The 26,438-nt window shown below is 33.3% G+C and overlaps 1 protein-coding gene across 3 annotated transcripts in view; it reads left to right on the top strand.

The window, feature by feature from the left end:
* The window catches only part of LOC136031469 (NGFI-A-binding protein homolog), a 125,928-nt gene extending 106,519 nt beyond the window's left edge, over window positions 1–19,409 (top strand). The window contains exons 7-10 of one of the 3 annotated variants that reach the window (XM_065711096.1): window positions 997–1,116; window positions 2,818–2,951; window positions 6,560–6,683; window positions 19,060–19,409. In XM_065711096.1, the coding sequence (XP_065567168.1) occupies window positions 997–1,116; window positions 2,818–2,951; window positions 6,560–6,683; window positions 19,060–19,344 (663 nt within the window). In that variant the 3' untranslated portion in view covers window positions 19,345–19,409. The remainder of the gene's footprint in view (window positions 1–996; window positions 1,117–2,817; window positions 2,952–6,559; window positions 6,684–19,059) is intronic. The other 2 variants (XM_065711095.1, XM_065711093.1) reach the window with 2 other exon arrangements.
* The last annotated feature ends 7,029 nt before the right edge of the window (window positions 19,410–26,438 follow it).

Raw genomic sequence — 26,438 nt, 5'->3', positions numbered from 1 at the left:
TCGGGATAGGGTCTTTACCTTAGTAGATTTGGGAACTGATAGTTTTTCTGGGTCTATAGTAATTGAAAATATTGTTTTTCCTTAGATTTTTGGAAATGTGGTCTGAAACCCTTTTAACGTACGGGAGACCAAGATAAACTGAATTTCCATTTGATTTGCGTTTACTGTATCACTATCTGATAATTTTAATACCTTTAGCAATTACAGAATTTATTAAACTGATTGGATAACCATTCCCAAATAAAATATCTCTAAGGTGGTCAAGCTCTGAATCCAGGAAAGGTGGAGAACAAACTCGTAAGGCTCTGTCAACTAGAGAAGTGACCGCTCATTCTTTTCACAGCTGTAATATTTTCTCCAGCATTCTCACAATTTCACCTAGGCAAGAATAATTAGAATAATTAGTAAAGAATAATTAGAAGAATAATTTAAGTAACGGTCACTATGTGTGAGTTTTCTATAGACTCCAAACTCGAAGCATGCACCATTTCGGTGAACCAGGAGATCTAAGAAAAAAAGACGCCTTTCTACCTCTAATCCCTTAGTAAATTTTTAGTTTTGGATCCAAGGAGTTAAGCAGGGGGAGGAAAAACTTCAGAGATTCGTCACCATGCTCATGCACCATATCTTTTCGCAAGACAGTGGAAATCTAATTTGAAGAATTTGTCAGAGTCCTGGTTGAATTTTGCTGAAGTAAGGATGCTAGGACGGTTTTGAAAAAAATTCTATTTCAGTTTTATTGGTCGTATATTGTTGTAAGTTCTTCTTCTTCTATATATTTATGTTTTGCTGAGGACGGCCCTTGGACATAAGACCGAAATATTCATTCAAATTAGATCTCCATGTCTTGCGGAAAAAATTCCCTATTGTTCTTCTTTTTTTATGTTTACAAAAATAAACATTTCACAAAGAACCACTTGTAGGTTGAAAACACTTATTCGTCCGTGTTTTCTCCAATTTTTCTTTCAAAATTGATTTACCAATTTTTATTTGCAGTATATTTCAAGCTTGTCAGAAGACGACCCAAGAAGAATGGAAGAAATACGGAAATATGCTGCCATTTACGGAAGGTTCGATTGCAAAAGAAGGCCTGAGAAACCTTTGACTCTCCATGAGGTAAGTATAATGCCCGAGTCACACAATTCCCTCATTTTTGATTTTAAAAAAAGCCTTAGATGTGTGTGATATGTATTGAGTGAAGGGGATTTACTGCTCCTTTATTTTAAGATCACATTTGCACTATAGAAGGAGGAAAATGAAATTGCAAGAAATTAAATAAAAATATATTTTAAATTTTAGTTTTCAAGGTGATTAAGTTTTTGTTTTTAAGGTGAGGGTAAATTTTCTTCAAAATGATTTTCTTCAGAATGATAGGATGATTTGTTTTTATGGGAAGGGAAGGTCAGGAAATCTCAAGTTGGCTTTGGTTGTTGTAAATTAGTTCAAGCTCATTAATTCTAATCAAATTAATTAAAAATTAGATAAAGTTTAACTTTCAGGGTCATTACTGCTATGCCAACTGTAATCGTAGTAATTTAAATTCATAAGTAATGTCAACGTAAGCATTTTAGATACTTAATCTTTTAAGTGACATGTCTTAGGTATATTTTTGTAAAAAAGAAAATTCGTCAAACCTTCACGATATATATATATATATATATATATATATATATATATATATATATATATATATATATATATATATATATATATATATATATATATATATATATATATATATATATATATATAAATAAATGTAGTGTCCGTCCGTCTGTCCGTTACACTATCTTTACCGTTACACCGTTACACGTTATTACCGTTATTACCGTTACACGAGCTCAAAATATTGAGACTCTTTTTAAATTTTATTAAATTGCTTAAAATGTAAAAAAAAACTGGTGATTGCACAAATATTTCAATATATTTTGACAATGGATTAAAGCAATTTGAAAACCTTAAAACAGGAAACCAAAAGTTTGAAGTTTAGTAGAAATTGTTGAGGTTTAGTATGCTTGCTGCTCAAAGAAAATTTGTCAAAGTTTCAATTAACGTCAAAAAGAAATTATTATTAAATTACTTAAAATGTAAAAAACTGGTGATTGCACAAATATTTCTATATATATATGACGTCAAAAAAATTTAAAAAACAAAAAAAAGGAAAAAAACTGTAATAAAAGATAAAAAAAAAGGGAACACCAGAGCAACGCAAAACCAGTTTTGCAGCTCAAAGAGAAAGGGCCAGATTAGGAATGTCCAATTTACGTCATCAATTCGATCCAACATCGATTATTAAGAATTCGATAAATGACATAGCGTTGCCGGGACCCAGAACACAGCCTGCCACGTGCCATGCTGGGGCCTGGTGGCAAAGCCGCCGGGACCCAGCACTCTCTGCGGTTAGAGCATAAGGGGACAATGAGAATCCATATAAAGAAGCCCTCTGCGGTGCAAATTTCAAAAGGTAAAAATTTCAAAAGGCCCGTAACTTTTGATGAGTAAGATTAAATTTGATGAAACTTATATATTTAAAATCAGCTTAAAAATCTGATTCTCTTGGTGTATCTATTGATATCATAATTCCGTTTTATAGGGTTTCTTTTACTATTGGGCCGGGTCGCTCCTTACTACAGTTCGTTACCACGAGTCGCTCCTTACTACAGTTCGTTACCACGAACTGTTTGAAATGTTGCAGGTCTAATAACAATTTGGGTTACGAGTTATAAACCCACATAGGAATTTTTTGGAGGGGAGGGGGCTCATATATTAAAACAAAATTTTGAATACTAATAAATAAATCAAACGATTTTAATTCAGGTATCAGTTAATGAAGCTGCAGCTCAAATATGCTGCTTAGTACCAGCTCTTCTAACGCGAAGGGATGAACTTTTTCCACTGGCTCGTCAAGTTGTAAGGGAATCCGGATATCAATACTCAAAAGGACATTCAAGGTAAGATTTTTTTGTTCCGATTTTCCGATTTTTTTTGGTCCGATGCATCAACTGGCCAATCACTGGAGTGAGGAAGGGGCTTCTTTGCCGCTAATTAGAAGAGGTTTGGGGAGCACTTGCTACCATTGGATTTTTTGCCCCCCCCCCCAGACTTCAAAAATACCGTTTTCGGTACTTTGCAAAATACATTTTTTCCCTCCCCCACCAACATTTTTGTGAATTGGTGCCACTTAAATGGGTTAGGTAATGGATTTAACTCAATTAATAAGCACTTTTCCAGAGTGAAGTCAATAACTTAGTAAAATCAGGTTAAAGTTGTTAAAATTGGGGGGAAATCTACACAATTGATGCAAATCAAATAATTTGTGACATTTTTTACCACTATTTTGTGTGTTCAATTAGTTTTATCAACTTGTCCTATAAAAGTCAACTGATGAGGAATTAAAACCGAGCGGTCTAAAACAGGTTTAGTAGTAATTAAATACTGCTAGTACGACTGGATAACAAAGCCATCCATCAGAAATAATGAAAAAATCTCAATTAATTTTATTTATTTCAAGTTAAATAATTTGAGTTTCACTTGTTGAATTTTTTAATTTTGATTTAGTTTTTAATCGTTTTTTTATTTAAATATTATTTATCTATTTATTAATTTTATGTATTTATGATTGGTTAATTTTATTATTCTAGTTTACTCTATTTGTATATTTATTTTTTTTTTATTTTTTTTTAGATTAATTTTAATCTATTAAGATCAGGACTTAATTAAAGTTCTATGTTTATTTCGACCCAGCCGGAAATTTTCTAATGGTGAGCAATTAATATTTAGTTATAAAGACTTCTAATTTTAATTAAGGGCCTAAATTTCTTTGGACACAAACAGAAATTTTATAAGGGTGAGCAGTTGCTCAGTGGCACATGAAATCAAGCTCGATGGGGTAGTTGCCCCCTCTACAACTTCCTAGCTAAGTTCACAAAATCCATCCATACCCATAAAAATAAAGTGGCTCTAAGAATTTTAATTTTGAAAACTTTATCATAATTACCTAATTACTCAACTCTACTATTTTTTTCGTCATTTCTATCTTTAAAAACTATCAAATCTTTCTCTATTATTCAAGAAATGGGTTTTTAGCATAACGAATCTGTCAAGCAATGTTTTATCTTTTCAAGTTTTCTTGTATTCTATTTTGTATGTTAATGACACATATAGAACTTTATAAAATAAGTAAAATTTTGTAAAAACACTGAGCCATTGAAATTGAACTCCAGATTTCGCAAAATTACTTCGCAAGATTAATGTTTTCGCAAGCGAATAAAAAGATAAAAACCTTGGTCAATTATTCTTGGAAATTAAGGAGCCTTGAACAAGTTAAAGGCTTTTCTTGTATTTTGATAATTAATGCATAGATGGAAGGAGGTATTTTTAATGCAAAACCAATCCAAGCGGAAATTTTAATAAAATATTTCACTTATATTTAATAAAATTATTATATTTATATTATATTTAATATTTAATAAAATACTAAAATAGCAAATCAATATTTCATAATTTCCGAACTAAAGTATTCTCCGAGCAAACCCTTTAAATATAGCTATGACATAGATCTGCAAGAACAAATATGTTGGCAGCATTCATTTTTCGGGGGGGGGGAGGTAGCTCATTCTGTGAAGGGTAAGTTAGTTAACACGGGGAAAGTTGTTGATTTACCTGCAAGCTATGCCATGCTTAAGTAACCACGTCTGCTGGGTGGAATCTCTAGAAATGTTCCGTCTCCGAACTAAACCTATTTCTATTGATTTCCGCAATTTTTTCTATATTTGAGCTGTTCACACAGTTTTTGAGTTTAGAAATACTTGTCCCCCTCCCAATCTCTATTCGCTGATTTGTGTCCACCTATCGGATGTTTGCCTGTGATTTTTTGTTATTTAAAGATTGCCCAAACCTCGTGACTCCTTGTAAATTTACTCTGAATCAGAGACATCCTGAAAATTCTTTTAAGATTGTAGGACATCTTTCATAGGTATTTAGTATGCAGGACTTCTCAAAGCATTGCACAATGTCTCTAAGGGGTGATTACAGCCCTCTGCCTTCAACTCTGCTCTTGGCTCTACGTACAGTCCATTTCTATGCCTCCTTGCTTCAGGTCTGTTTCACATGCACACTTAGCTAGACATCAATGTAGACGCAAAAACATTATCTACCAATCATAATTTGCCTTCTCTTTTACCAAAAGTCCCGTCAGTAAGTCCCCCTAGCATGCATGTAAAAGTGGCTTTAGGGGCTCATTCTTCTTGCAATAGAGAATGATCTAATTCAATTTCTACACTCTTCAAAGTAGGTGAAGTGCTAAAATGTTGTAGCTGGCTGTGAATTTAATGCCGTGTCTGATTTTACTACATCATCTCAAGCATTACAAGTACAGTAACCAATCATACTTCTTTTTTAGGGTAGTTTCTTAAGCTTTCATCATTTTTTTGTATTAAACTGTCTAGAATGGTTTAAATCTCAATCATTCATTTTATGAGATTCATTTAAAATCTTCTCACTTAATTTTTTTCCATCTGTTTTGTTAATAGAAAGCAAAACTAAGGCAAAGTTCAAAGGTATACGATTTCGGCAAAATATTCACAGGATTCCATTTTATTTTCAGGCTCATATTTTTTTAATAAATACTTTAATACTATTTCCAGGAGTGTCATTTTGTTTACAGACAAGTTTGCAAAAAGAAAAAAAAAAAAAAAAAAAAAAAACAGAGAAGTTTTCTGTTCGTTAGGCCAACTCCAACCTCAAACACATATATAAACATGTTTATAAATCAAATCTGTAAATAATTCTTATCTGTAAATAAACAAAAACAAAAGCATTAAAATTGTTAGACTTGAAAAATGATTGTAAGGAAATCCTAAGCATTTTTATAGCATTTTACCCCTTGTAGCTGGTCCCCTTGTTTTTTTTTATATTAAACTGTCTAGAATGGTTTAAATCTCAATCATTCATTTTATGAGATTCATTTAAAATCTTCTCACTTAATTTTTTTCCATCTGTTTTGTTAATAGAAAGCAAAACTAAGGCAAAGTTCAAAGGTATACGATTTCGGCAAAATATTCACAGGATTCCATTTTATTTTCAGGCTCATATTTTTTTTAATAAATACTTTATTACTATTTCCAGGAGTGTCGTTTTGTTTACAGACAAGTTTGCAAAAAGAAAAAAAGAACAAAAAAAAACAGAGAAGTTTTCTGTTCGTTAGGCCAACTCCAACCTCAAACACATATATAAACATGTTTATAAATCAAATCTGTAAATAATTCTTATCTGTAAATAAACAAAAACAAAAGCATTAAAATTGTTAGACTTGAAAAATGATTGTAAGGAAATCCTAAGCATTTTTATAGCATTTTACCCCTTGTAGCTGGTCCCCTTGTAGATTTACCCTTTTTAGCTGACCAGGACCAACCTTAGATACATTATTTAGATAATATGGGTTCATTCATTCTTCACTGGGATTTTTCAAGAGTATGCTTAGTAGTTACGTATTGTACTGGGGAAATCATGCTCGAATGCTTTAAAGTATGTGTTCTGTCATGACGCAATTATTCCTTAGATCTCAGGCATTCGGACTGAAATCAGAAGCAAGTTCTGATGGGGTATCAACGAGACCTGCTGTTAAGCGTTCAAGAGTTGATGCTGGTGACAATTTTGATGAAGCCACCATAAGACGTTGCCAGGTAAGAGCGGTTCATTTATATATATATATATATATATATATATATATATATTACATATATATATGGAATATATTTAAACTTTGTTATGTAAAACCTTATTATAGACAGCAAGATCTTGACTCTTGTACCTACAGCTGTTTCTTTCAGGGTACATTACTCAATCGAATCTATTCGTATTTCATATATTACAAAGTGGTTGGAAAGCAAGGCGGTAACCAGGGGGAGAGGCTACTAGGTTTGAACGTCCCTTCCTTCCCGAAATTTTCGTTCTTAAAAATGTAACAAGAATATATTTATTCAAGTTTTTGATGCGCTTTTTTTACTCACCCTACCAAAAATATTACCTCCTCCACCCGAACAAATATCTCAGACACATCTTTGGTAGAAAGTATTGTTGGAAAGCTTTTTTACGTTAATCCTTCCTTTTTGATCAGTTTTATCACAACTTCCCTTTAGGAAGGAGAGAATGATGCGTCGACCAAATTTTCACTCTTAGAATAATAAATTTAGTAGTGCCTGAGTGACCAGACCCCTTTAGTCCTCAGTTCTGTTGATTACGAGCAAGCGTTGGATTCAGCCGATAAAAGAGCTTTAGCGAACGCCCTCCGCTTCTATGATATACCACATAAATACATTAAAGTGACTAGTTCTACATACGTGAATAGCATTGTTGTTGTTAAGGTAGGATATGAAGTTAGAAGCTGGTTTTTTATTGAATCAGGAGTAATACACGGTTGTGTTCTATCCTCATTTATTTGAATTATTTAGATGGACTTGTCCTAATCAGCATAGCAATGGCTATGGGAGCCCACGGAAAAACTCTCCTAGACTTAGATTATGCAGAAGATTTGAGTATCCTAAACAAAACTTTAGAAAATTGAAAGAATTTTTGAATGTTTTCAAAGATCATGGTAAAATAATAGGTTTGAGAATCAATGTTAAGAAGAGTAAGGCACCAAGACTGTGATTAAGTGAAGGTGAAGAAGTGACGTTGATTACATAGTGATGATGTAGGTACAGTGTACATGTGGTGGGTACATTGAAGATGTTAAAGGCAGAATAGGCAAGGTCCAAAGTGTTTTTTAACAGATGAAAAAATATCAGAAGAATAGGGAGATATGTCAGGGAACCAAGATTGTAATATTGGAAGCTATTGGAAGCACGGACTCTCCGAAAGACGGAAGAGGATTTGTTAGAGGTTTCACAAAGGAACTGTCTACGGATCCTTTTGGGTACCCGTCGGACCGACTAAAATTTCCAAACAGCACACTGTATGAAAAATGTGGTTCAATCCCAGTTTCCATGGCTATAGTGAGAGAAAGGCTGAAAGGGCTAGGATACGTTCCGTGGTTGAAGGATGACAGATTGCCAAAGATCGTCCTTATCGGGCAACTACCTAGGGCCAAACATAAAAGGTCAGCCCCAAGTGGGGTAGGAGAAGGCTGTAAGGAAAGATTTAAGGGAAATTGAAACTTCTTCGAAGGTTGTAAAGAGGGGGGGGGTCAAACAGACTGGTATGGATTTATATTGGAATAGATTAGTACTAGCCTACTACTTTTTAGTAGTAGTAGTAACGACTTTTCTCTGGCTGCGAGCTCTCTGGTCTGCAGGTGCAAATTAGTTAGGAGTATTGGTGGGGTATATGACCCTTAAATTTTGTAAATATGCTTTTATCGTAGTTTTGCTTAGGTAATCGGAAAAAGCAGCAATACCCTCCCCCTTTTTTATTTCTAAAAATATACATTTTATATCTACATTAAAAAAAATATCCTAGCCGTCTCATCCTTTCTCTCATGATAGCCCTATACAGCGGGATTGAGCCACATTTTTTCGTACAGCTTACTATTTGAAATACGGTCAGTCAGTCGGGTACCCGACAAAATCTGCAGGCAATTTCTCTGGAAAACATTTAGCAACTCTTCCTCCGTTTTTCAGAGCTCCCATGCTTCTGATACACACTTGACCACTGTTATCATTGTAGCTTCTAAATATCTAATCTTGGTTCGCATAATTATCTTTTTATTCTTCCAAACTTTTTTCTCAACTGCGAAAAAAAAACTACGGCCTTTGCTATTCAATTTTTAACATCTTGGTTGCACCCACCATTTTTACTAATAGGTAAGTAAAGTAATTCCTAGGTAAGTAAAGCTGTCCATTTGAACGATTTTCTTGTTACCCAACATCACCTCTTTACCTTCAGTTATGTCATAGAGGATTTTTAAATCATCAGCATACTCTAATTCCTGGAAATTTTTACTTCCCCATTTGATTCCAAGTTTTCCCATTGCCTTTGCAGTACTTTTTGAGACAAAGCTCATCCAAGTGATCCATATAAATGAAGATGGAACCCGACCCTCCTTAACTCCCGATAACAATAGATACATCTAAAGAAACGAATTCTAATAATTATTCAAAACATATTACATTCATCAAATTTAATGTCAATGTTACCCTTCAAAAGTTACTAGCCTGAGAAAATTTTGTTCAATTTTTGAAAAAGGGAAGAAACAACCCCAAAACATAAAGCAATCTTATTAGAAATGACACCATCAGATTCAGCATACCAGAGAACCGTACACTAAAGGTTTATTAACCGTACACTAAAGGTTATTGGAGGGGAGCCTACCCTCCCCCATCCACGTTCATATCTCCCCGAAGTCGCTCGATAAAAATTTCCAGATAGCTTTTTTTTCAGCATAGTCGAAAAATATAATAACTATATCTTTGATGATGAATTGACACACCACAGTCGTCGGGGGAAGGGCTGCAAGCTATGAATTTCGCCTATTGTTTACAAATAGTACTGGTTATTCGATAGCATACAGACGTTTTTCAGGGGGGATTTTTCTAGTGAAGGCGAAGGGTGCGTGGGAGTGTATCTCCGTGGAGGATTTTTCGTGGGAGAGGGAATTTTCAATGGAGGAAAAGCCGAGTTTCTCAACATCATTCTGAAATTAAATATGAAAAAAAAATACTTTTTTCAACTGAAAGTAAGCAGCGAAATTAAAAATTAAAACGAACAGAAATTATTACGGGTATGAAAGGGGGTTCCCCTCTCCTCTATACCTCACTTTTTACCCTAAAGTTTGATTTTTGTTCCAGTTATTTAAGAATGACTCCTGAACCACAAAGGCCGTTTGATTAGAATAATTAGCTCTTTAAGTTCAAAAACCCTTTAGCGTAAAGAGTAAAAATTTGGGCGACGTATGCTCTACCCCTCCTAAAATTGCAAGTTCCTCATCTTAAGAATTTATCTACAGCATCTCTAAGTCTAAAAAGTATCATCATACTAGATAATTTAATTCCTACTGAAACCAGGCTCATGCCCTTATAATTACCATTTTCATTCTTATCACCTTTCTTATAGAGGGTTTAATTTTAGTTTTCCTAACATTGCTAGGTACTTCCCCTTTTTCAAAAAACTATATTTAATCTTCAGTAGCTTATCTCTAACCTCATAGCCACCATATTCAAAAGCTCCTTTACTATGCTATCAGCAATTGGGGTTTTGTTATTTTTTTATCCTTACTGTATTGTCAGCTATTCTTCCTTAAACAAATAAATCTTTCTTCACATCCAAAGTATCACAAACTTTTTCATTCTTTTCTATATCTTAATCCTGTTGCTCTGTCATGATTCAAGATTTATCTTCATGACTCTAACATTTTCAAAATATCTGCCTATCTCTCTTTAATTCTTTCCGTATTACCAATTGTGGCCCTGTTTCGGTATTTAGCTAGGACAAGTCCAGATTGCCCCTTTTCTCTCAATTTATTAACGTGTCGGTAAGATACTTTACTATTTTGCCGTCTGGCTGTATCTTCCAGATCTTTGGCAATTTTATCCACCACCTCCACTACACACCTCCGTGTTTAGATTACTTCTGAGGATTTTGGACGAATAATGTGGTGGATTTTTGCGTCGGCCTAGTGTGGAAGGACTACTTTAAGCGTGAAAAGTTATGCTTAACGTCACATAAATTAGCCACTTAGTATAGAAAATCACGTGCGTAGTTTGAAAGCTGCATAAAGCCCAAATATGACAATAGGAAAATGTCAAATGATTGCGTGATCTAGAAACAATAACCGTATCTGCTTACAGAATGATCGTATCTCCGTTATCTTCATTATTAAGAGTCATGAACTTCCGTTCTGTTATTCCTGTCATTCAATACCGATAAAGCAAAAAAAAAAAACAAATAAATTATGTCCCTGTTTTTGTCTCAATCAATTAAAAAAAAACAAGTTTTTTCAAAAAAAAAGAAAGAACAACGTTAGAACTTAAAACGAACAGAAATTGCTCCGTATATGAGAGGAGCTGCTCCTTTCTAAACCCCCAGTCTGCATGCTAAAGGGTACTTATCTGGTATACACACCACGCTCAAGAAGTGAAGTTAATCCTAACGAAATATGCATAAGAATGATGCAAATAAAATACTTTAGTAACAAAATTATGGAAATTGCAAAAGAGAATTATGCAAATCCGGTCCCCCATTACGCCTTATATTAAATTGTTTCTAACCAAACCAAAATACCAACTGAAACATTTATTTAAAATATATCTACATTGAAGGGTGTATACACTGTCTCACGCTAATCTGGTTATCACTTAGTGCAAATACAGAAAGAAACCAGTTCTGTGAGACTAAGAACTTGAGTGTGGTGGGTATGAGAGATAAGTACCTGCTAAAGTTTTATAGTGCTTAAAAAGAACTTCTTACTGCAATTAATCAGCCCTCGTGTTTGAGCAAACGTTCTTAAAAACCAGACTGAAAATCAAACTTTATTGTAAAGAACAAGGGTTGAGGGTGGGTAGGGGGGACGTTTCGGGGGGTGGGCAGTTAATTAGACAATCCCTTGGCAATGGGAGGATACTTTTAACCCCTCTCCCTTTGAACACCAATAATAAAGACATAGACCAAAAAATTATCCCAAGAATTAGGAAAGATAGAGTATTAGTTTTCACCCTCCGCCTTCTTTAAAACTCTTTCTGAGTTTAATAGCAGACCCAATGAGAGTCACGATAGTTGGACATTAAAAATGTGCTCTTTGATACATCTTCCCCTCCCTCCCCAGCTCCTCCATCTATAAAATTACCCACCGCCCTCCTTTGTAATGGCTGATGCGTACTTACGCATCCGTTAATATAATTCTATGAAATATGAAGCAGATCAGTATAGTCAAATGAAGCTTGGGCATTGAAATGTGCTCTCTTTTGCACCCGTACCGACACACTGACACACCCCTCTCTTTTAATTGCTGACGCGAAATTATCAACCACCAAACATAATTTCATGAAAAACCTAATAAGTGAACTTAGGTTAATCAAGCATTAAGAAATTACTAAAAATAAGAAATTACTATCTTACATTTTCCTGTTAAAAAGTGTGCTTTAGTTTCATTGGTTTGTTTTTGTCATTAACTCATTCATTAAGATCTTTTCGGTTATTAAAAAAAGGCACCAGAACTTTTAATTTCTATTCAATTAAAATCTCTCTTAATATTCTAGGACCATTGGTTCGTTACGGTCATTCCTAGGGAAGAAAAAATTATATACATCCGTGATCTCAGAAATTATTCTCTGACATGCAGAATCTAATTGTGCAAGTTTCATCAAAATTGCTCCCCTTTTTGGGGATGTTGCCTCCCTTTTTTGAAATCGGGAAAATGTTCTCTGGCTCTTAAATTTTAGTGGATCAAATATACTTAGTGAATTTTATATATCTAAAATCATCATAAAAAGCCAATTCTTTTGACGTATTAATTGTTATCAAAATTTCATTTTTTCGAGTTTTGGTTAATATTGGCAATATAGATTTTTGGTAATATACAAAAAGCATTTGATAACAATAATTGCTAAGAGTTTGCAGACTCATTCATACAGGGTTGCCAGGGCAAAGTGAAGGCAGTTTAACTCCTATTAGATTTTAAAAGGAACCTTATTTTGTATTTGTTTTTTATTTAAAAGAACAAAAATACCCCCCTCTCTTTATTCTGGAAAATACTTTTATGTATATATTCCTTTTAAAAGTAAAAAAAATTCTTAGCCCCATCTCATTTTCTCCAGAATTGGTGCCACTAAATAATCGCTCGACAGAAAAACAACGTAAATTATATTTTTTCTAAATTTAACAAAAATGATCTATACAAATAGCCTTATTCAAATTCGATCTTGGCGTCTGACTGGTGATGAAATCATGAACAATTATTTGTGGAAACTTCTGCAAATTTAATTTAAATACACGTAGCAAGAAGTTCTGCCTATGTTTCTGAAACAAAACTATGCAGCCAATAGCAGGATTTACTACTTAACCCATATTTTTGCTTTATGTATGGTTTTGTTTGGTTACTTTTTTGTCTTTTATCATTCATTGTTGGTAAATTTTTATATTATTGTAGGAATGGGCTGTTAAAATAAATAATCCTATATATATATATATATATATATATATATATATATATATATTTATATATAAATAAAAATTAATTCTGATGAAAAGCTCTTGTTAATATTACTACTAACGAATTCTGGTTGGATGAAAAGGAGTATTATTGTTTGTATAGATGGAAATTCTGTGGGACTTTTGATCTTCTACATAACTGAAGGAAACACGACCTCTACAATAGGATTTTCTGATCGATAAATACATTACATACATTTGTTTAAGTACATTGAAGTTCTTCATATAAATTGAAAAAGAAAATATTACCATTTAAAATTGCCGAAAATTAAGTTCCTAGCAGTTTTTGCCACCCCAGAGATATTTCCTGGCGGGGCTGATGATGACCCGCCTTGCCTTTTCCACCTCTGTGCTGGTAGACATTGGAATGTAACATTTTAGCCATATAGCGAAACATTTTAACTAATTCCTACTCCTCCTCCCTCTTTCAGCGTTTACCTATAGCCTCATGGAGATTAAGTAGTTTGTTCATTGAAATGTACTTTTGTAGGAATCTACCCTAACCACACCTAAACAATGACTCATCTCCCCCTCCCTCATTATAGCTGATACGAAATTAGAGATCACCAAAGACAACCTAATTTCATTACAAATAAAGCGAATCAACTTGGTTGAATCCAGTACTGCCACCGTGCGGCATTACTTATTTTGCAAGTGGGGAGCCTAATATACAGTTATTGATGCTCTTAAATCAATTAGCTCCTCATAATTTTAAATTGATTGCAAATTCGTCCTGTTCGGGGTCAATTCGTAGTTTGGTGCCCTAAACCACCTAAACTGTCACCCCACCACCATTGCTGGTTTGGCGTCTGGCACCCCATTGAAAATTTTCTGCCGGCACCCTTGTTGGCTTTGGTACTTCAAAAGCGGGTAATGTTGAAAATCGGTGCAACAAAATATATAGGGGAACTGAAAAGCCTAAGACAAGGTTTACGTCAATTTTCTATAGCCACAGAGAAACAGAGAATGTACTTCTAAAAGAACTTGAGAAGAACTTCACGCAAAAGAAGCAATTAAAAGTTTACTATTTTTTTTTCTGAGTTCAAGTTTGATATAGTAAAATCATGTAACTGTAAGAATAGGTGCTGTTATAGTCGAACAACATTTGAGGAATTAGGCGATTGGTCCAATGAAAATGCGACGTCACAAAAACAAACCAATGAAACTAAAGCACACTTTTTAACAGGAAAATGTATGACAGTAATTTCTTATTTTTCTCATTTTTATTTCTCTTTTTTTCTTAGCTATAACCAAGCACTGGTAGTTGGTAAAGAATCTTCTTTTGCCATTTAAGATACGGCACAAATGGTTTTCATATTAAATGCTCTTTATATCTTTGCTATTTATTTGCTTTAAATAAAAAATAAGATCAGGCGATTGTTTTTCTTTGCAAAATTCAATATATCGAGAATTAGTTATTTTACCAAACTGTCTTTTCATTTACAATTGAAACGAAAAAAAATATAAAAAAAGAGTAAATTTGTTTAAAAAGACAGCGAAAAAACAACTTATTTTTACTAAGAAAAAGTCGGAATATTACTGACTTTTAGTATAAATAAGTTTTTTGCTTTATTTTATACAAATAAAAACTTTTTTATACAAAGAGATTCCGAACGTTTCCAACTTTGATTATTTTTGCAGAAGTAAGTTTTTTGTTTTATTATGTTCAAATAAAAACTTATTTGTGCAAAGAAAGTCCGAACATTACCAACTTTTATAATTTTTGGATAAATTAGTTTTTTTTATTTTATTTTCTTGTGTACAAATAAAAATTCATCTACACAAAGAAACTCTGAATATTACACACTTTTTTTTTATTGTTGCTTATTTTATTTTCACTGTGATATTGAAAATTTTTCAGTTTCTTATATACTTTTGTTTCAATATGTTGAGAACCAAATTACCTAGAAGAAACGAATTGAACCAACCCACTTCTTTCCGATGACTGTTTTTTCGCTCTGAGCAGGGCCAGATGAAGTTTTTTGCCCTTGGCCAATGAAATTTTCGGGAATCCTTGAATAAAGAACATTATATGGACGCTAAACTCATGTCTCTACTTGTGGGTCTAAAAAAAGGGGCCAAAATTTCTTTGGGTTTTCATATTCCCGATTTTCTTACTCGAAGTATTTTAGTTAGGAATTTAAAACAAATGAATTTTCAGCATTGCAAAATTTCCAACATTTAAATTATTTCTCAAGTTTTTGGCAGCTATAACATAGCCTATTCTACTCTATTGGGGGTTAGTTACAACCCTGCCTTTGAATCTGCTTACTTAACTGACGACAACTTACTGTACACCAGGGTTGCCATCCGGAGAGAAAATAAAACACTAGATTTTAGTGATTTTTTAGTTTATTTATTTATTTTCTTCAATAATCCAGTGATTTATGTGCTGGTTTATCGATTTTTTGGGGGGGAGGCGGGCAATATAAAAGATCAGTAAAAATAGTGACAAATCGCTAGGGGGTGGCAACTCTGCTGAACACAGTTTTTCGCTACTGATAAGCAACTGATTAAAGATGTTTCGTATGCACGTTAAGCTTCTATTGCCAAAATTCCTTAATAGATTCTATTTAACGGAATATTCTATTTTACTGGAAAATTAAAGCAGAAGATTATTACTACCAGACATATACCTGAGGTTTTTTTATTAAATCAGGGGAAGAAAGTAAGGAGAAGTTTAATTTTTTTTTCAGTTGTTGTATTTCCAAAAAGTACACTTTTTGTAATTTGTAAGCTTTCAGAGGGGATTAAAGCCAGTAACCCCCTAGAATGGTTGTCATTGTTAGGTTAAAACCTAAGCAACCAGTTCAAGTTATATTGCTCCGCTTCACATTGGCAATTAAAACGTAAACTATCTTTCTTTTAATTTTATTTTTAAAATTAATAAATAGCTTAATTATTTGTTATTTAACTAGTTCACTTTTATGCTTTAAAATTAATTTATGTTTTATTCAAAGGCTATTTTCAAGGGTTCAGAACTGGCTGTGTTCCAAAACTGAATTAGGCATTTAAAGTCAAAACTATCACTCAGTGGCGTAGCTCTAGCATTTTTTTTCGGGGGGGGGGGGGCAATAGTGGTCTACATGTGGAGAGTCAAGGGGTATGGGCTATATAATGTTTTTTTCTCTCCAAATTATTGGGGGCAACTGCGCTATTGCCCCCCCCAACGACGCCACTGCTATCAATTATTTTGGAATTGCTTATTTGATTAATTTAAAATAATTCGCTGACTGTGGTCCTAACTGCAAAAAAGAGATTTTACTTAATACCCTTTGATCCTCAATTAATTTACAGAGACCCTATAAATAACAAAAATAACAATAAATCAACAGCCAAAAATTTTCATAATGCGTAGCTTGAGTAGAACATTGCGTGGGAGGCTCTATGATTTATGCGAATTGAATCAAGAGCTTTGCAGCTGAACGGTAAATAAAGGTAAAAGATGGTAATTAAAGGTAAGGTAAATAAGATTAAACAAAGAATGCACAGCAAAGGGCAATAATGCTGGTAGATTGCTTATAAAGTTCATCGCAAGTAATTTAAATTGAAATCCACAAGAAAATGAGATAAAAAAAATTACTCTGAAATTCATAAAAAATAAATAAATAAAGGTCCAAACACACATTGTCAAGAAACCTGAGATGAAATTGGTATCTTAAATAAGGCAAAATCATAGACAGCGCAAGGGCGCTGCCTAATTAAAAAGCGGTGTGTTTTCCCTGTATTTTTTCACCAGGCCCATGGAATGAGTGGTCGTGCAAACTTCGAAGGGGCTCAATTGTTTGGAAATGGAAACTTCTAATGCCTTTTTAAGGGTAAAAAGAGATTGGACGGTAACCAGCCACCCACTCATGCCCTTTTTAGTTGCCTGCCACCCTTTAACGCCTAATCACATCTGATGAAAATGTTGAGATAACATTTTGTTCAAAATAGTCAAAAGGTTCAAAAATAATGCTTCAAGGGTTATGACCCCCTGAAACCCCTGTAGCAAAGGCAATAAATTATACAAGTTGCCTAATGCATGCATACAGGTTTTATTATTGCGATGTTTGGTCTTGGGCCTCCAAAAAAGGTAAGGGTTTTAAGCTGAAACTCTCATAGAATTTTGAGGGGGATTCTGAGCTAAATCAAAAGACTCTATGCAGATGAGTATCTACAACAGCTCAAGAATGTCTAGTTGGATTAAGTTGAAGCTTTAAGGACATATTGAGGAAGGGTTTTAAGCTGAAACTCTCATAGAATTTTGAGGGGGATTTTGAGCTAAATCAAAAGACTCTATGCAGATGAGTATCTACAACAGCTCAAGAATGTCTAGTTGGATTAAATTGAAGCTTTCAGGAGATATTGAGGGGGATGCTGGATGAATCAAAATGCCCAAAGCGCGTCCTGGTTGTCGATATGATGTATCTGCAATATCTAAGGAACAGCTTAGAATATTAAATTGAAGCCTTCAGGGAATGGGATACTGAGTGGGATATTGAACTTGATTGAAACACACTATATACATTGCGGTTGTCAAAGGACGTGTTTGTGATTTATTTCAACAATAAGCTCAAAATTAATTTATTTGAAGAAATCAGCGGTTAAAATTCGATATTATATTGTTACAATAATCGACCGTATAGTGGTAGATCAATACCTGTCTATGTTGAAGGGTGTAACAGGTTAGGATCGCTTCCACCTTACAGAAGGTGAATAATTTTGAAGGTTTTCAACCCATTGATCCATCTGATTTTCTATCCTACAATTATAGTTATTGAAATATTTACCAAAATATTGTCCAAAATATTAATAAAAAGCCAAAATCTTGATGTTTGAGGAGAAAAAAAGGTTTTAGAAATATTCCTTTTATTACCCAATAAAAAAAAAGTCATTTAAAACGATATGAAAGGAATGTAAAAAAGAAAATCTCTACATACGAAATTTTTCAAAGAAACTAAAGAGAAACTAAAGAAACTAAATAAGGCCAATGCAGGATATATACACCAAAGCAGATATTGCATCTAGAGTAATATCAGAAAACAGGGAAATTAACATGGGGCCATATATGCCAAGAAGAAGGGTAAAGGAAACGTGAAACAGAAAACTGAACTAAATTCATGCATGCTCCACGTTAAGCCGAATTAAGCTTAAAGATTGCTTAATTGGTCGGTTTTTACTTTATTATTTTCAATTTAGTATCCTTTGAAACATATTAAAAATATTCTTAAACCATAAAAACGTAAAAATTTTATCAAACTATTTACAAGAAATTTAGGGGTGAAACTGATACAACTTTAGTCCCATGTTTGGAGAAGGTCCATCAGTTAATGCAGATATCCTGATTGTTTATTTGTTCCGCGCGTTCTCTTTTTTCTTTACCTGCTTTTTTACGAATCCAGATATCCAGATATTTGGTAAATCTCAATACTAGGAGGAGGCAGTTCCTCTCCCACCGCACGTATTCCAGTCCCGTGTGTAACATTATTTTAGTTTATTTTTTGTATATATGTTTAATTTATGTTATTTTCTTTCTGTATGCAACGCAATCCTCAAAACATGGTGAAACGCAAAATTAAAATATGTCAATTCACTGCTATTTGTAACTTCTGCTTTACAGCATCCAGGAGCATCCAGAAAAAGTTGTCAGCCCCCACCTCCTCCCACCTTCGGTTAATATAGGTGGACCACGGCTTTAATATTTTAGAATTGAATGTTGAATTACTTGAGAAAAAAACCTTTTTTTAAAATAATAAAACAGATGTTCAGTTAGAAAATTGTGCGTATTTTTCTTTTCCCACTTCTCATTTAAATTATCAAAATAGTTTTTTATCGACACCCCCTCCCAACTTCGTGAAAAATTTCCACGAATCGAGGACCAGCATTAAATTCAACAAGACTAAGATCTATGTATTCAGTTTTCCCCTTTTGTAGGAGAGACTTCTTCAAATCGATGACGAACTTCGAATCTTGGGTGATCGAAGTGAGGAGCTTAAGGTAGCTCAAGGATGCGATCAAGGGTCTTTCTCTAAAGCGCATGTGGCAGCTATTCAAAATCAACAGCAAAATCTTGTCTCAGAACAAAATGAAATAATGCTTCAAATGAAAATGTCAAGGTATGTCCTTAATTTATGGTATCAAAAATCGTTTTATAGCTTAGATACATGCTTAGACATAACATCGATCAAAATGCCACAATGTGTGCCATCTTTGTTCTAACAAGTGTCATTTTGCAGTCAATGCTTATTTTGTATCTATGCACACATAATCAATAAATACACATAAATATGCATAAAATTATGTTGACTAATTTCCTGAATAATGTACTTTAATTATCAGGGTAGTAAACATACAGAATATATAGGGGGAGGGAAGATAGGAGTAACCTCCCCTAAGAGTGACCCCAATAAAAATTTGTAAGGTGTCGTTGAAAATGGAAAATTTATATGATAAACACGGAAAATAATTAAATAATCATAACGATTTTGGGTGCAGAAGGGGTCAAACCCTATGTCTCACTACTGTCGATATGGTTTGGACAATATTCACCTTTTTTTTAATTGAACTCTCAGCTTCTACTCTTCAACTGAAACGTTTCGTGTCTTTTCTTTAGCTCGACACTTGCTTTCCTTTCCTTTTATTTTTCTTCCTTTTCTTTCTTTCTTTTATTCTTCCTTTTGCTTTACCTATTATTTCTTTCTTTTAATTAACATTTTTAAATATTTAATGCTTCTTCGTCTCTCATGTTTTTTTTTTCTGAATTACGTCTGTACTTTTGAGTTGCAAATACTAAGAACTAATGTAATAATAAGTATCGAGCAGTTTTGAGTTTTAATGTCGCTCCTTACTTTTAGTTGAAAAAAAAACTTGTTTTTTTTTTTATTATCATTTAATCGTAAGTCAAGACAGAATCATACCTACACGAACCAAAACTCTTAAAATCATAACTTCAAAAAAATGCATACAGTACATCAAATGAAGGTCTATTTTATGTTGATTTCCATTTGTAGCTTGTGTAAATATGAAAATTCATTCAGTTTCAAGTTACAGTAAAAAGCTATTAGTCTAAGAAAATTCTCACAATTCGAGAAAAAGAAGAAGAAAATAACATAATGAAATTATGGATCCCGGGAATCCCTGAAAGATCTTGCAAGCTGCCTGGTAAGAGAATATGAAGTATCGTATTTTTCATATTCCACGTGCATTTCATCTTTGTGTTGTTTTTCGAAAAAAAAACTTTCTTTAAATTTTGCTAAATAAACTGTTTTTGGCAAGTCTTTCCCGTCTTTCATAAATCCTTTACTTTTGTGTCCCATCCCTATAGTAAGGCTGACAATCTTCCAGCTCAAGTACTACTACTACTAATAATAACAACCCACTACAGCACCAGGCCGCCTGAGACCAACACAGTGACGCACGCTCCTCCTATTTAAAACCTCTTTCTTTACACCCTCCCAAGAAGTTCCCATTTCCCTTAAATATTTTCTTTCGACATCCTTCCACCCCAGTGAGGAACAAACTGCTTATCGTTTGGCCCTAGACTATTCGCTGACAAGGACTATCTTTGGCAATCTGTCATCCTTCATCCGCAGAATGTGTCATAGTCATTTCAAACTTTCCCTCATTGAAACCTCAGAAAGCGGGACTGAACCGCATTTTTCGTACAGCACAAATAGTTGCTTTAATTATCGCAACAATAATTTACTTTAATAACTGTATTAAAGGGTCTTATATCTATAATCCCGAATAAATAATTAGTATTTAAATCTGAAGTCTCTCATAATAAAATGACTCGCATGAGGTTCAGCATCTTATTATCCGAAACCAATTTTATAGCAGTTAAAAAAAAAAACAACTTTAGTACGTAATTACAAATAGCTAATTGCAAAAAAAAAGTACCAAGGTACATCGACATGCACAGTTTGAAACAAAAAGAATGTATAGTAATTTCCAATCGGTAGTATTTGGCAACAATTCCACCTTCTAAAAAGCACCTCGTAATACTTTTTAGATTTATGGCTGATACAAGTTTTATTTTTGCATGATTCGTCTGTCTGTGAAACAATTTAGCAGTATATCTTTTTTTTAGTCTATCATTTCTTTTTGCTTTTTTACTCTCTATCTCAACAATATAGTCAAACCTGAACACATTTGTGCCTTTAGGGTTTTTTAAAGATATTTAGCTTCAATCATTTTTGTTTTCAAGTAAGCTTATCCATCTGAAAAAGAATTTAACAACAAAGGCCTTTTCTAGGTTATGTTTGTTTCCCGTTTCTTGTTCCTATTTTACTCCTGCATTAAGAAATGTTGGCAAATTCGGCCACAAATGTGCTTTTGGGAGTTTTTTTTAGATTTAAGGCTGATAAAACTTTTGCTTTTTAATGATTTCTCCGTCTGAAATTTAACAAAAATCACCTTTCTAGTTTATTTATTCTTTCAGTTTACCTATTCTTTAGTATTTTAGTTTACCTTTTTTAGTTAACCTATTCTTCAGTATTTAAGTTTACCTATTCTTTTTTTGCCTCCCCCATTCAAAAAACCTGAGCAAACCTGACCATATCTTTGCTGGTTTTTGGTGGAGGGGAGGGGGTTTTCCCGACTTATGGCTGATAATTATTTATTATCGTTTTCGTTTTTTTTACTAACATATACTTCTGAGAGTCAAAGTTTTACAACAAATTTCTAGTGAAAGTCTATTTTATTATTATTTTTTTCAATTGCCTTTTCAGAAAATATGACCAAATCTAGCCATACCTGTGGTGTTTTCTTTTTTTTAGATTTTACCTTGTAAAATCTTTAATTAATGTATAGCTGAAAATCAAAAATTTTGCCACAAACCTCTCATTGGCCATGTTTGTTTATTATTTTTCTTTTTCATTCTCTCTACTAGGAAATATGATTAAACCTGAGATTAAATTGGGCTTTTATTACATTTCGTTGGTGGCATATCTAATAACCGTGTCTGAAATTTTCATAATTCTAAAATGGTTGCCAAAAATCTTTCACCAAGCTGTTCTCAAAAGGATGATCAACTGGTAGACATTGATTCTCCTGAAAGATCTTCGATCTTTCCTTAGAAAACTCAACAAACTGTCCTTGGCAATTCTCTTTTTTAGATTAATTTAGCTAATTAATATTATTTATTTATTCCCCGTATCAGAAAATTCAGTGAGACTCATCTTTATCTGGGCTTCTTTGAGACTTACTTAGCTCAATAGCGATGACGGCTCTCAGCTGCAACAGTTTGACTTTTCCTTTATGAAGAATATAACCAATTAGTCGTGGTAATGAATTGTGAAGAAGGAGCGACTCGGTCCAGAAGTAACCGAAACTCTAAAAAACGTATTTCTGACAACAGTAGAAACATCAAAATAATTAGTTTTGTATGTTGATTCCAAATATGTAAAATTCATCAAGTTTAATGCGACCCATCAAAAGCTACTATAAATGCGTCAAAAAAGAAATATACCGTTTAATTTTCCATTTAATGTGTCTTACGAAATAGTAATCTAATAATCAAAGCCACTGTAAATGCATCCCAGTCTCCTTTAATAGGTGGGGGAATATAACTTATAAAAACATTTTCTGATTTTAGTGGCTTTTGTTTTCAAACTGTTCTTATTCTGAATTTTGAACCAATTTTTCATCAGAGACAAGCACAATAAAATAGTATAAAACGGCAAAAAAACTAGTTTTTTTTATATGTAGTAAACCGTTTAATTTTCCATCTAATTTTCCTTACAAAATAGTAATCTAATAATCAAAGCCACTGTAATTTCATCCCAGTCTCCTTTAATAGGGGGAGGGGATATAACTATAAGCTATATACAAATATTTGCTGATTTTACTGAGTTCTGTTTTCAAACTGCTCTTATTCTGAATTTTGAACCAATTTTTCATCAAAGACAAGCACAAAAACAATAGTATAAAACCGCGAAAAAAAAACAAGCTTTTTTATATGTATTATGAGGCTATATTAGGCCCTATTGGGGAAGTGGGGTTGAGACACGATTATACTGATAGTGGCTTTGACAGTTTTTTAAGAGCTTGAAATGGGTAATCCAAGGGTAAATTTCTCCTTTTTTCTATCTGATTTCTTTTGTAAAAGCAAAATTAACCAGGGAGTGCTCTACAGACATAAATAACACCTCAGGAGCAATTCAGCCTATTTAATAAAGCAATTCCTTCAAGATATCAGATTTTGTTGCTTACAGAGCACATAAGCTCTGCTTATTCAGAGCTTAAGAAGAAATAAATGACCGGACTTATAGTCAAATTTAGTATATCTATGACAAGCCACGCTTTCATTCTATCTGAAACGTGAGCAGTAGGCTATTGGAAAATATTTAGTCTGTTGGCTTCTTAGAAGCTATTTTTATTTATTAGTTTGTTTATTTTTCTTATATATTTACTATTGTTTTATTGGAGCCTATTTAATCTACTTAATTAATTTAGTCTATTCAATCTTTATAGTTTTGTATTCTATAGTTTTATTTTATTTATATTTTTTATTCTCATTTTTGCTCTTCTCTCCCGGAGTAAGTGATTATTTTTCTTTTCTCTGAGTAAGTGACACGTTTGTCTCCCCCCTTCTTTATAGGCCAATGGGCCTTAGGGGGAATAGTAAAATGTAATATTGTATACTTATCTTATAAGTAACTTTACGAAAACAGCAACAATAATTTTGCTTATTTACCTTACATATACGCACTTCTGCTTATTCAAAGCTTAACACTGTTAGCTATTACGAATCTGAGAGCTTAACTATTGAGAACTGGAAGAGAAAAGTAAAAAAAAAATGTTTACCAAGTAATATTTACCAATACCAATAGTAAACTACATAGAGATAGAAAAATAAAAATGGCCAGTTTCTAAAAAATGTCGCAGTCATATTTCGCCATCTCCAAACCTAATTAAACCGTCAAGTACCGCTTGGTATTTAGAATGGAATAAATAATGAGAATAAACAACAAAGAGAGATAAAACTCCACCAAAAAAAAAAAAAAAAAAAAACACCTCAAACGAGACTACGGCCAGTAGAGAGGAAAGACTAAAATAACGCTGATATTTCGCCTGTATCCAAACTAGGCGTCCTCAGCACAAGATAAAAAGAAAAAACACTAAACTAAAAACAAATAAAACCACCACCAATTATAATAAATACAATTGTCGATACTGATCCACGTAGGGAAAAGAAGCTATTAGGAACGTAAACAGTTCAAAATAGGGATGATACCTGTTTATTGACAGTGAAATATAAAACTATTTAACTGGATATTTCGAACACATATACAGTGTTCATCATCAGCAGTAAAACTCAAAAAAAAAAAGATGTCTCTTATGGGTGTTAATATATTTAGACATCTCCTTGGTCACATTATCCCCATATACTCGACGTAGATAACTTCGAAGACCACACTGCCTTTCCATGACGAAAGTAAAACAGTTCAAAATAGGGATGATACCTTTTTATTGACAGTGAAATATAAAATTATTTAACTGGATATTTCGAACACATACACATATAGCTGATGATGAACACTGTATATGTGTTCGAAATATCCAGTTAAATAATTTTATATTTCACTGTCAATAAAAAGGTATCATCCCTATTTTGAACTGTTTTACTTTCGTCATGGAAAGGCAGTGTTGTCTCCGAAGTTATCTACAAAGCTATTAGAGTTACTTAAATGAGAACATCAAAGCAACTGAGGAAAAATTATGAAAATTGAAACTTAGTTAACTATTCTGTTGCGAAATAATCCTCTTGTAAGCTAATATTGAAGCAACTCTTTTTGGTCTAGTGGGTAATCTTGTCCCCTGGTGATTGTGTAAAATTTGAATTCCCTTATTGACTGTTGGTTCATTTTTCAAAAGACAATCATAAATTGGGTCAATATTTAAGTTTTCCGTGTCTCTATTTATTGAAAGATTAGCAAATATATGTTTTTTAATCTCTATAGCATCCCTCGCCCACTGAGAAAAACCTCTATCATTAGAAATAGCTGTAGCCTCATCAAATTGTATAAAATGTTCGGGATGAAAGAATGTATGTTCAGCTAGAGCCGAAACAAAAGTTTCGGGAGGCTTTCTTAATTGTAGGGTTTTTTTCTATTGAGTTGCGGTGCTCAATAAATCTTTCTATAAATTGTTGGCGAGTTCTACCAATATAAAACTTTCCACAAGAACAAGGAATTTTGTACAGCCCACTAGCTAAATCTCCCCGGGTTAAATCCCTCCCAGAATTAAGAAAACAAACTAATGGTCTCACCGACTGGAAACAAGCATCAATGTTATGTTTACCTAAAATTCGTTTGAGCATCTCCCCCAAAGTAGGTACATAAGGCAAAGAAATGAACCGTTTCGGCATGTTTAATTCTGTACACTGTGAAACACCAATAACCCTATTGTTGTGTTTAATACGTCTGTTTTTATTATTTTATCAACGAATTTAATCGGGTAACTATTACAAAATAAAATATCCCTCAAATATAACAACTCAGAATCTAAAAACTCCTGGGAACAAATTCTGAAAGCTCTATCCACCAGTGCAATCACAACCCCCCGTTTCACTGAACGAGTGAAAGTTCAAATACCTGTCACTGTGTGTAGGCCTTCTATATACTGAAAAAGGTAAATGGAAATCACTTTTAATCAATAGGATATCAAGAAAAGGTAGTTTGTCATTTTCTTCAAACTCCACTGTAACTTTTACATTTTTGTCCAAATTTAGATAACTTCGAAGACCACACTGCCTTTCCATGACGAAAGTAAAACAGTTCAAAATAGGGATGATACCTTTTTATTGACAGTGAATAGATATTAAATAAAAAAAAAACTAATTTTTTTAGCTGAAAGTAAGGAGCGACATTAAAACTTAAAACGAACAGAAATTACTCCGTATATGAAATGGGTTGTCCCCTCCGCAGTCCCTCGCTCTTTACGCTAAAGTTTGACTCTTTACCACAATTCTACTTTTTAAAACAATTAAAAGCTTTAGCGTAAAGAGCGAGGGATTGCGGAGGGGACAACCCATTTCATATACGGAGTAATTTCTGTTCGTTTTAAATTTTAATGTCGCTCCTTACTTTCAGCTAAAAAGATTAATTTTTTTTTATTTAATTTCTGAACGTTTTTGAATTAATGCATGTTTGGTTTTGGCTCTCCGCACATAAATTATTAAAATAAAATTTGTCTATTAATTCTTTTTTGGCTAAATGGCGTTCTCTTAGTTTCGATCAGACGATTTTGAGAAATAAGGGGTGGAGAAGGAGGTCTAGTTGCCCTCCAATTTTTAACGGTTAACTTAAAAT

This window comes from Artemia franciscana, chromosome 9 (assembly GCF_032884065.1).
Source record: "Artemia franciscana chromosome 9, ASM3288406v1, whole genome shotgun sequence".
NCBI lineage: Eukaryota > Metazoa > Arthropoda > Branchiopoda > Anostraca > Artemiidae > Artemia > Artemia franciscana.
This window is presented reverse-complemented; position numbering and strand designations above follow the sequence as displayed.